At 32.8% G+C, this 12,264-nt stretch overlaps 1 protein-coding gene across 1 annotated transcript; it reads right to left on the bottom strand.

Moving 5' to 3' along the window:
* Positions 1 to 4,715: 4,715 nt before the first annotated feature.
* Positions 4,716 to 12,023, bottom strand: LOC134234257 (short-chain collagen C4-like). Its single transcript, XM_062716308.1, has 4 exons — positions 11,776 to 12,023; positions 9,775 to 9,852; positions 9,401 to 9,637; positions 4,716 to 4,960 (listed from the first exon to the last, which is right to left on the bottom strand). Exons 1-4 carry the CDS (start codon positions 11,996 to 11,998, stop codon positions 4,716 to 4,718), a joined length of 783 nt encoding a protein of 260 aa, XP_062572292.1. The 5' UTR covers positions 11,999 to 12,023.
* Between the last annotated feature and the right edge of the window lie 241 nt (positions 12,024 to 12,264).

The following is a 12,264-nucleotide window of genomic DNA, read 5'->3' as shown; positions in this document are numbered from 1 at the left end:
GACCTAGGATAAGGGTTTCTAACATTACAAAGCAAAAGAAGCATTCAAATCAACACGCAATGAGAGCATTCAAATAAGTAAGCCAAGGAAGCAATCAAATAATTGAGCCATGAAAGCATTCAAATAAGTAAAGCAAGGAAGCATTCAAATCAGCAAGCCATAAAAGCATGCATATAAGTAAGGCAAGGAAGCATTCAAATAATGTAAGTAAGATAAGGAAACATTCAAATCAGCAAGTCATGAAAGCATTCAAATAAGTAAGGCAAGGAAGCACTCAAATAAGTAAGCCAAGGAGGCATTCAAATAAGTAAGCCAAGGAAGCTTTCAAATCAGCAAGTCATGAAAGCGTTCAAATAAGTAAGCCATGAAAGCTTTCAATAAGGATATGGAGCTCGAGATTACGAGCACTATTCAATATCGATGTCCATAAAACAATACAAAATAGGAGCAGAGCAAACATGGACCTACGAAACATCAGAGGTGGGATCAGGTGCAATGGAGGAGTGAGCATCTCCTGCTGATCGGTCACACCCGCGGTGTTCTCAATGTCATGATCGTGAAATAACGGAAAATCCGTCGTCAATTCAGTGAATAAATAACGGACTAATAATTGATATGAAAAAAAAGTCAGTCAGCATTTGACTCAATGAAAAATTGTATTTGCTGACAAGGTCATTGTTTCGACCATGGAACTTAAGAAATGATGACTTTAAACGAGACTTCTGATTTTCTTGTTTCATCATCTTGCTTGTCAATAATTAATCCCGTTTTAGAAATTGTTTGTTCGTATAAGTAAGTAAGCCAAGGATGCATTCAAATCAGCAATGTAAGGAAGCATTTAAATCAACAAGAATGGGAGCATTTGTCGTATAAGCAGAATTTTTTGCGATGATTTAATTTTTAAATTTAATTTTAATTTAGTCTTCTTTGTAATATCTTCCTAAGTGTGCTTTTTTAAGTCCAAAATTACATCTCGCTAAAAAAAATACCAATTTTAAGGAATAATCGCTAAATTGCGTCTGACTAAAATGTCCACTTAATTAAACGGTAAATTAAAAAGCAACAAGGAAACATTTAAACAATTAAATCAGTCCTATGCACTTGATCTTTTGAAAAGTTGGTGCTAGTGCAATATTTAACAGGTTTATGAGATTTTAAGCGTCTTTTCTTTTTTTGTATCTTGACCTTACAATTTCCTGTGTTGCAGATTCATATTTATTTAAAAAGATTTTTCTTTGTATTTGTAAATCTGCCATTGCTTTAGTTCTTGGCGACGCCAAATATAACCAAGCGGGGAAGGAAAACACAGGCTCAATTTATAATTAAGAAAAAAAGCAATTGCAGAAAAAATCCACAAAGTTTGTCTCATATATAAATAATCATATCTAATTAGAATTAGACAAATTTATTTGTAAACGTGATTATTTTAACTTTTTATTGTCAACTTCCATTATTTTTGAGACAGCGTACCTTAAATACTCACATACAAGATGTATTTCTCTCAATTTATTCAAATTGCAAGTACACACTCAAGGTACCTACACCCCCCCCCCCTGAAAGTTTTTCACGGGAATTTATCCACCTTAGGGTGTTTACCATGATTGCAATTTTTTAAAATTTGTTTGGATCAAGATAACGTGTAGAATGTGTGGAATATTAAGAAAAAAATTATCGAGAAATTTTGACATTTTGCATTGCAAGGGAAATATTTCCCATCATTTTATAATTTTTAAGAAGAAAAGAAGCATTTTCTATTTAAACGTGATTTTAATATTCAAATTGAAATAATTTAATTTTGTTTGTTTTCTTGCCTCTCGTTGGTTGATTCCGTGGAAAATTCCAGATTTAATCAATCAACGTTTAACGTCAAACAGTTACACGTTCTCATCTCATGTAAACAAACATCATGGCTGCTAGATCGATGCATCAGTTATTCACCCCCCCTCCCCGCTTCAAATCACTTCCTTAACTATACGCGCAAGGTGTATTATTGCGAAGTAAGTTTGAACTCATAAAAAGCAACACAATTTTACATCCAAAGTTGTTTAATTATTTTAAAATTGAATTATAAGGAATGATTCTAATTCTTAGCCATATTGTTAAGTATAATCTGGTTTGGGTCAGTTTACGCTTTTTTATGATCCCATCGCTGACCCAAATCAGTTTATACTCGATAATATGGCCAAGAATTAAAATCATTCCTTAATTCCTTAAGATACAAATTCAATTACTTAAGATACAAAATTGTAAGCTAGTTCAAGACACCGTATTATTTAAAATACAGAGTAGGACGTACATGTAACTCCGCCAACTGTCGCCCTGTTCATAATTGATAATACAAAACAGAAAACACCGCTATCGTGTCACAAAACTTTTATATACATGTACTAGTTTTCCGTAAAAAGGAAGTGGATTCTGAATGCCCTCCGGTTGTTTGAGTACAGAGCACATAAAAATGTAGCAATGTACTTTTTATTTCTTATTTTTCTGGAACAGATAGCACAAACAGTTTCTCTTCCTTGAACATGTGCTGGACATTTCAATGAACCACATTGAGCTTCTACAAAATAAAATAGGTAGCCATCTTGATTAGAATGGCCGCCAAGAAGGGTGTCTGGATCCTTGTCTACACATTTAGTCGACCCGTTTATAAAGGGAAAGGCCAGGTAGATTTCAGGGGTCGACTTAAGTTTTATTGTGTGAAAACTACAATAGCGAAACTCTTCATTTTCATACCATATATAACTTACATTAACTTCAGACTACATGCAAAGTTTGGGGGAAATCTACCGTCCAGATATTTTCAAGGGACGGTCTCAAAATACAGATACATTTACTATGGGATAATATAGGAAAATGCAATGGAAATTATAGTCGGCCCCTTTAAGAGTTTTTTTTACTAATTAGCAAGTGAGCGCAGTTAGGTACAATTTTCTCCTTTCACATATAGGTAGATTTCAATAAAATACAGTGACCAGCTAAAAGAGCAAATTGTACCTACCTGCGCTCATATATTATAACGGCTTCAAAGAGTGGGACGGGGTCAACTTTCAAAGGGAATTGGATGTAAACATGATGCCCCTACCCCAAAAAATGATCTGTATCTTTCAAATTACGTTTCTATTTTTGTTAAAAATAATATTCCATAAAGGTACACATATCAATGATTAGTTATATACAAAAATTGGAGTTAAATTTGGACATATAATGTTTTGTCAATTTACCAAGTGCCGTATGTCACCTCATCCTTTGTATCGGTATTTGTATCAAGCTTAACACTTGTTTAACAAAAGTAAAGTCAAGGTTATAGAAAAAGGCAAATTAAAAATGTTGAAGCAATTGCATAGTCGATATCTATTAGAAAATGAAGTTTCAACATAAAACTATCTTGAAATAATGTCTTTGAAACTGAGCTTTGAACTGAGCTAATTGTAGAGCGCGACGGAAGGACGGAAAGATGGAAGACGAACATGACAAACATTATATGTGTCAAACAAATGTGACTTTTAAAATGCCTTAATTCGGTAAACCTTGTTACAACTAATTCTCGTTTGCTATATATATATTTCCGTATACTTTAAGTATTTTTGGTGTTAACACCAGCGATGTACACATCTCAATTTCAAACTAGTTCCAAAATGTTAGATTGATAATAAACAAAAATATTGAAAAAAAGATATCCGTTCTTGATAAACTAATATAGAAAATGACGAATGTTAACAGTCTGACCCCCTAGCTTATTGCATTAGTTTGCACAGTATTTATATCCATGTATTTCCGCACTCATTCCTCGCTTTTCAAATCCGTTCGTCAATATATCAATCAATGATGCGAAAGATAAATAAAATGCTTATTTTGAATTAATTATTTACTCTGAGATTGTGGTCTCAATTTAAGCATTTGTGTGCTTTCTCAAAGAATGTTTAATACAACGATTTGGCTATCTTATCTAATTTATTAAGATAGTTGCAGGTAAATTGTTTAGAAATTCTGTTTCATATTAAGATATTTTTCATGAAAAAGACGTTAATGGTAATCTAAAATCCAAGCTCAATGATAAACGTGATGACTTTAACTTCTCAACCGTCAACTTCCCTTACTGATAGAGCAATAAACCTTCATCACCTGCATACGGAGTTTACATATTACAGTTGATTAGATACGCAAGAGCATGCTCTACGTATGAACAATAACTAAAACGTAATTATTAACAAAAAAGTTGATGAAACAAGAATATCAGCAGTCTCGTATAAAGTCATTTCGCAAGTTCTATATATGGTCGATTCAATTTTTTGTCAGCAAATACAATTTATCATTGAGTCAAATGCTGACTGACGTTTTTCATACTAATTGAAGTCCATTATTTATAGACTGAATTGACGACGTTTTTTTTCAGTTATTTCCAGATCATGACAAAGAGCACACGGCGGGTGAGACCGGTCGGCAGGGTATGCTCACTCCTCCACGACACCTGATCCCACCTCTGATGTTTTGGGGGTCTGTGTTTGCTCTGTTCCTATTTTGTATTATTTTATGGACTTTGGATCTATACTGCGAATACAAAACAGCTAACTTCGAAGAAAACAACGCCATCGTGTGACAATAATGATATAATTTTAAAAAGAAAATTGGTTCTAAATGCCTTGCGTTGGTTTAGAAAAAAAAATAACAGAGAAACAGAGCGCATAAAAGTATTGCAATATATTTTTTATTCTTTATTTTTTGGAACAGACAGCACAAACTATTTCTCTCCCCTCAACATACGGTGGACATTTCAATGAACCACATCGACTTTCCACGAAGTATAATATGTAGCCATTTTGATTAGAATGACCACCAGGCAGGGTGTCTGGATTCTTGTCTACACATGTGTATGTTTTACCCGCTGCATGACGATAATATCCAGCCATTAAATAGCCCTGGTACTCGAGTTTCCATCCTTTGTGACAGGTTTTCCTTGCTGAAACAAACTATTACATTTATTGACAATTTTAAGATTTACATAAAAATTCATACACGAAGCTTCTGAAATTGAATACACCACCTGTGAAAGACAATAAAGGAACTTACAAGATTAAACCATTCTTAAATGAATACTCAAACTACTATCATTCCAATAACAGCGTGTCACCTTGTTAAATGGAGCGTTTTAAAGATTTACATGTTGATCAAAATATTTCTTTTCTCTTGGATGTTTAATTTTAATTAAAAGAATACATCTTTGCATTTGAACAAAAAGCAAACAATGATTTTGACTGACTTCGTGTTGCAGCCTATTACAAATACCGTTCTCGTAAACAATCTTTCAACGCGATTAGTCCGATTGAAGTGTATTGCTTGACTCTCTATTTCATATGCAAAATAGCATTCATTTCTTTGAAATCAAACATCAAATTCAATCAATTCGAAATGTGCTTAACAAAATATTAAAATTTTGCACGCTAACGCTGTTATTGGATTGAAAGCATAGTAAATACAATAGACTATACAAAAGACAATACAAACCTTTTTTTTACATCAAATATCATGTGAATATCTAAAAGTGCTGAGGAAAGACATTGCAGAAAATTTTACCAAGTGGAACAAACTTACAGAAAGACAGCTAAACAGACTAAGGGACGGACAGACAGATAGACGGTCGGAGAGAGGCAGAGAAAATCTGTAGTCTTCTCCGCATGGTTTCAGCAGAGGAGCTAACTAAAATGGACACAAAGTTATCTTAACAAACGTGTTATCAAGGCAAAAGTCAACATGAAAAAGTGGAAATATGTCAAAATATATTCAGGAATTTTAAAAAAATAATAATATACTGAAAGGAAAAAGAAACGCATATTTTACTTTTAAATTAAATTAAAACTATTATTTCGAAAATGTTTTCCAGTATTGTTATCAAACATTTTAATTCATCTTTAATCTACAAGTAACCAAAATGTTGTGTGACTTTGACTGATAATTCCTGAGTTTTTAAAATTGATATGTCGATACCCCCCAAAATTAAAATCAAAATTCTCATCATCTCCCTTGCACATTGGTAACAGCCTTGATTTTCATGTGCATTGAGTTCACCAGAGCATTTATCTTTCTCATTTGATTGTTATTCAACTCTTCCAACAATAGTCTTAAAGGTTGATAGAAGCTGTATTATTCCAAAGCCAACAAATCCCCCCGCCAAATGAGTGCCACGAATTTTCATTTTAGGATAGAATTTACAGAATCCAGCTGGTTTGGTACACGTGAATGTTTGTGAGAACGTCTCGACAAACACTGGCTACATTTTCCCAGTGTGAACATGCTAAAAACATTACGCACACGACGCGTACGTGCGCGCGTGAGAGTAAAATCGACGTAAAAGTTGCCAAGCTTGTGGACCAAATTAGAGCAGAGAATTTCTGCCAATTTTAGGGTGAAAATATTGGTATGATAGTTTGCTGTATAAATACCGGTTTCAGTGATAATACCTTGACAACAACCGAGGTGACATGATGAAAAGCCCTGTCTTCATGTGACGTTGTTACGCGTCAACGTCACCGCCATGGTTGGTTGGAAACCTTTTAATTTACTCTCTGACAACTGGAAAACCTTTTTTTGTTGAAAAGTTTAAAACAAACTGCACAGCAACATCTTGTTGCCTTTTTATTCACTTACGCAATTCAATTACTGGTACCAGTGTAACTTCCATCAGCCATACCATGATTGCACGAAATTTATATTGATTGCAAATGCGGAAAACGATGTCTATAACTCCAATGCATCGATTAGCACCACAAAATGTGATCATAAAATTGTCATCATCAACAAGCACGTGTTTTTGGCTTTTTATCATTTCCCCTACGTGACGCCATACATTTCATGGTTGAGTAATTTTGACCAGTAATTTTAGTGCACAGTAATTAAAATACACATTTGACCAATTTTCATAATTTTCGGCCATATAGTTAAATATATTTCGCTATTATGCTATTATGCGTTTCTTTTTCCTTTCAGTATAATTTAATAATTTAGAAATGTCAAAATACAGAGGGCACATTTAAGGTAGGATTCAATGAAATTTTCACAGAATCAAGAAGACAATATCAGTAAGTGAAAGTATCAGTGAAATTAAATTTGAACGTTTTATATGAGAGGCAAGGTCAGGTCAATGTCATTATCTTTTTCGTTGACATTTAGTATAAAAAATATTGTTGCAAATCATGTGATGCCTACTTCTATTTCAAAAGTTTAAGACTTTTTTTTGGCAAAAAAAAAAAAAAAAAAAAACAGTTTGTAGGGTCAATAGCATGATACTACCAGATTTTCATAAATAATTAAATAAACTGGATTTTGGCTAATCCGAATTTTCTCTGTTTTTCTTAATATTTTAGGATATATTAGTTATTTTCAAATGTTTCCTACATTCTAATGCAATTGTTTTGTAAAGCACTTTTTGAATGGCTAGTGCACTGATGTTTGAAGTAATAAAACGAGCATTAACGAGAGTGAAAGCTTTTCATTGTGACGTCATAATAGAGCAGTACAAAACACAATTCCCCGTGACGTATTTCATGTCACAAAACTCCCCAAAATAGGACGTACACAACAAAAAGTATGCAAAGACTGCATTAGAATTTGAATAACTATCTTCTGTTTTGGTATTTGCGACCGTTAATGCTGATTTAACGGTCGCAAACATCCGTTTTACCGGCTCCGCTTTCGCATCGCCGGTAAAACTCAGTTTGCAACCGAAATTAGAAGATAGTTATTCCCTAATTCAACTTTTTTCTTATTTTCACATAAAGTAGTCTCATAAATATACAAAATGGAAAAAAAAAGTTTGCCGTTTACTAAGAGAGAAAAAAAAAACTTTTTATGCATTTTTGGCTCAAAACTGTACTTTGACTGGAAGCGTTTAAAATCTAACACAATTCTAGTTTGTTTTAAAAATCATATAAATTTTATATATTTTGAAAGTTTAGTCCCTTATTATTGATTTAACTTACATTTGAAAATTTCTTCAAGTCTTTGATTGTATAAAAAAAAATAACTTAAATCATTGCTCAGTTATAATTTTGAGAGGCAGAAAAGCAGATATTTTCATACGCCACCATTCCGCCAAAACTATACTAGTAGTCCTTGCTAATTTTCAAATGCAGATTACCATTTCTATTTTAAGTTGTACAATTGTGATGAGGAAAGAAAGATATGGTCTTTTTAATTCCTTACATCTAAATATATAAGGCATATAAGCCCATATACTTTGAATGTTTCATCTAGTCAGAAACAAGAGAAGAATCCTACCTTAATAAAAAGCACCAAACTTGAATGTTTGCAATTTTTTTTCTCAAATTAAAAAAGAGCAGCACATTTCAAACCAAAAAGTCAATACAAATCAGAAACGGGACAAAAACGGACCTCTATAACACCAAATAGAAAATAGCGGGAAAATCCATAGAAAAAATTAGTGTGTAATAATAAATAAAATTAATGGCTTTGTCTTACCAATTACATGTTGTACAAGTAGTATGAAAAAAATTAGTAAGTATTAGACTTCATGATAGATTGTACATGTGTTTCTCGACAATGTTAACTGTCGACCATACGTAATGTTCCATGTTTGCTTCCAATATGAAAACTAAATACTTAATTTTCAAACAAATATGTCATTGAACAGAAAAATTCCTTCATTCTTGTTTATTTATTATGAATTTCGAGTTCTTACTCATCTATATTTACGTTTTAACTGGTTTTGAATATTGTTGAAATTAACATGTCTGACTTGTAAATTAAACGAAAAGTTTCTATTGAGAGTTTAGCTCAGCTGGATTGTATTTATGAGAGAAGAGTTGACTTTAATAATTTGCAAAACAATAAATTTGATAATGAGTCAAATGTTCTAGACTGGTATACTTGAAAGTCATGCTAATCATATTGAACTCAGACAAAAATGTAGGAGGGAAAGCGTTTTTGAGAGTATTTAAAAGAACAGTTTATATTTAGTAACGACGGCAATACCTTTCGTCGAAACAAAGAAAATATATGTAGAAATTTGTCGTCTGTTGAAGTCTACTTGTATTTCAAATCATAAAGAAATCAGATCAAATCTGTAGTAGGGTTTTTTGACGAAAATTCTATTTTTAGTTACCATGGCAACGCTCTTCATCGAAATCAAAAACCGAAAAATTATATTATGTATCCTACATGGTGTAGTCGATGTGTGTAACAAGTGTCATTTAAATAAATACAAAATCGTAGGAGGTGTACCATTTTGAAAAATTGTGTTCAGACAGACAGGTAGACAGCTCGACGGACGGACAGCGGACATTCACTATGGATAAGCTCTTCTGGTCTCTCACGAGTAGAATTAAAACACAGTTAAAATAATAATTCAGATTACTTATACCTAGTATTTATGCTATTATCTCACCCGGAAACATTTGAACGATTGATCTGTTTTGAACAAGGCACACAGCGCACGGTACATCATGATCATGCAGAGAAGTAAAATGACTTGTAAAGGTTTCTGTTTCATACTCTGCTCCATATAGGTAAGCCTTATGTCCATCATTTCCGTCCTTGTACAACCCCCATTCTGGATTTCTAGGTAAACAAAGAGGTTCTACAGCTGCTCCTGAATGAGTATAATGTGATCCTCCGACGAATCCTATTAAATTTTCTCAAAGTTACTATGATTTCTTTTATTTTCTCTCATTATTATCTTAAGATTAATCGGAAGATTAAAAAAAAAACAATAACCAAATTTACAAAGCAGGTGTTTTTAATGAAATGAAATCTTTTTACCTGAATAAAGTAATCTTGCGTTTGAAGGACACACTTTCTTTCCCCATCTTGTATAGATAATGTCTCTATTTACAATACCTACAAAAAGATGTAAAGTGAAACACGTTTCTCAGATGGGCCAAAGGTCAAGGTCAAAAAGTCAATAACGATGTTATTCAAAGGGATACAGATATGAAATATGAAAATGCAGTCCTAGTACTATTGTAGACAGTTCAAAAGTCATAGCCAAAGTATTTTTTCTCTTTATTTTTTCTTAAATTGTGTCAAACTCCAAGATCAAAAGAGGAACAATGTTTATACCCATGGAAATTCTCGTCACAATGAATATATATGTGTAGTTTGAAATACCGAACACCAATTGTTCAAAAGTCATCGATAAGGAGAAAGTTACTTTAAAAAGTAAAAAAAAGTTATACATTTTGAATAATCTTATCATAATAAAAACACATGGGAAGTATGAAAGCCCTAGCACTAACAGTTCAAAACTTTTGACCAAGGTTATGTGGTCGAACTACAAAGTCAAAAAGTCAAATAAGGTGGTAGAAAAAAGAAGTTGCGTTAAAAAAAACATCTGTGAAATTGAAAGCTAAATTTTAAACATACCACTCAACAGTTTTAGATAATGTTAAAGTTTTTGCGAGCAAACAGACAGACGACCATGGTAAAAATCTTATACTCCCGAATTTTCGTTAATGGGGGCAAAACAAATTTAGGGAGATTTACTTGGGTTACAATTGAGCCAATCTTTGCGCATTATAGTAAAATAAAGTTTACTTACTGTTAATGCAATTATTTTCATATAATTAAATAAGGTTTATTAAATCACAATTTAAATGGATATAACGTAATAACTGAGATACTAGCAAGTGAATTTGAAAAAAAAAAAATCAGCCGATATGTAGATTTAGGTCGGTTTCAGTAGTGTTTTTTTGACGTTTGATAAATTCATGACAAGTTCTTTACGAAGAGCTCATAAAAATGGTATTTAAGACAAGAGGCCCAGGGGCCACAGCGCTCACCTGAGCGCACACCGCCTAGGATAAGCACATATCATATGATCAGAAATGAAAGTTTACTTAGGAAGGGGTTAAATTTTAACCCCCAAGGGGGTCATGATTTGAAAAAAACTAGAATCTACACTACCGAGGATGATTCCATATAAATATGACTAATCATGGCTTTGAAGTACTGTACTTTAAAAGGAGATTTTAAAAGAGTTCTATATATATTCCTATAAAAATCTTTGATCGACTTTTTTAGCCCCACCCTACCCCCGGAGGTCTTGATTTGAAAAAAAAAATTGAATCTACACTATCTGAGAATGATTCCACCTTAGTTTCATTGTAATGGAAATCATACAAATATGAACGTATGTGATTATCGAGTAAAATTCATCAGCCTACAAAATTTATCAATATTAATCACTTTTGACACATTCCCTTGCGTGAAAAGTCCGCTATCCACAGTCAGCTGTCGGGTGCCCGAGATTCCAAAATTGTTCAATCCCAAAGAGATTTTCGGAGAATTAATGCATTTCCAGAATTTTGGTAAATAGCCTAAAGCTGATTACAATAATGCCATAAATTTGACTGCTTTAAATTCAGGAGTAAATGAAAGGATTTATAAAACTGCATTACTTTTAGTGACTTTAGCCCTACCCAGCAGGTCTCAAAGGACAGGGACCATGAAACAAGTTTTGTATCTCTTCACCCATAGATGCTTTATGCCAAAATTGGTTGAAATTGGTCCAGTAGTTTCAGAGAAAAAGATGAGAATGTTTAAATTATATTACACGTCAGAAGACGCACTACGGACGACGAACAAAAACAGATAGCAATACACTGTAGGTCACCTTAGTAAACTAATGTACACTGAAGTAGCACATGGTAAAGAATTTAAGTTTCTATATTGTTGTTTTCATACAATAAAAACCACAGATTGCTCTCTTGAATACGTTAAATGATATGCAATAGACAATATCCATTTACAGTTAAATCATACCTCCTTTCTGTATGCTAGCATTCACTGCCTCTTTGAACTTTTTCATCGATTCCTCAATGATGTCGGTGAAGCTTTTAAATTCCCGCCTTAAAGATTCTACCTGATAAGAAAGTTGCCCCGTCAAGTAACCCTGTAAAACGTCTTTACAGCTTCCGGTCTGTGTCTCATCTCCATGCGTCGTGTGGAGAATAAAAACCAGGACAAGGTATACATGTAGCGCCATTATCTTATAAAAATGTAAGAAAACGAAATAAAAATAATATCCAAATCAACATGTTATTTTACGTTCGTAGATGTAACTTGGAAAATGCTTTAACTAGAAAAATAAAATGATTAATAATTTGAAACGAAAATGTATCTTAAAGCATATACCTTTGCTATGACTGGTTCCTTTCTCAACGAAAGAATATTTGTTGACAATGCACATGTATATATAATATAAAATAAATATATATTGTGTATCAAATGGTTTAAGTTTGATGAACATCT

This window comes from Saccostrea cucullata, unplaced genomic scaffold, assembly GCF_032062105.1.
Source record: "Saccostrea cucullata isolate Sc308-1 unplaced genomic scaffold, CSIRO_AGI_Scuc_v1 ctg11538, whole genome shotgun sequence".
Lineage (NCBI taxonomy): Eukaryota > Metazoa > Mollusca > Bivalvia > Ostreida > Ostreidae > Saccostrea > Saccostrea cuccullata.
Note: the sequence above shows the minus strand (reverse complement) of the source record. Positions and strands in the feature narration are given on the sequence as shown.

What these genes read in the sequence shown, in the direction of transcription:
- LOC134234257 (XM_062716308.1), bottom strand. Translation starts at nt 11,998, where the DNA reads ATGGCGCTACATGTATACCTTGTCCTGGTTTTTATTCTCCACACGACG. An exon ending in TGCTAGCATACAGAAAGGAG is followed by an intron (nt 9,853 to 11,775) that starts GTATGATTTAAC and finishes ATCTTTTTGTAG; the next exon opens with GTATTGTAAATAGAGACATT. An exon ending in CGCAAGATTACTTTATTCAG is followed by an intron (nt 9,638 to 9,774) that starts GTAAAAAGATTT and finishes AAAATTTAATAG; the next exon opens with GATTCGTCGGAGGATCACAT.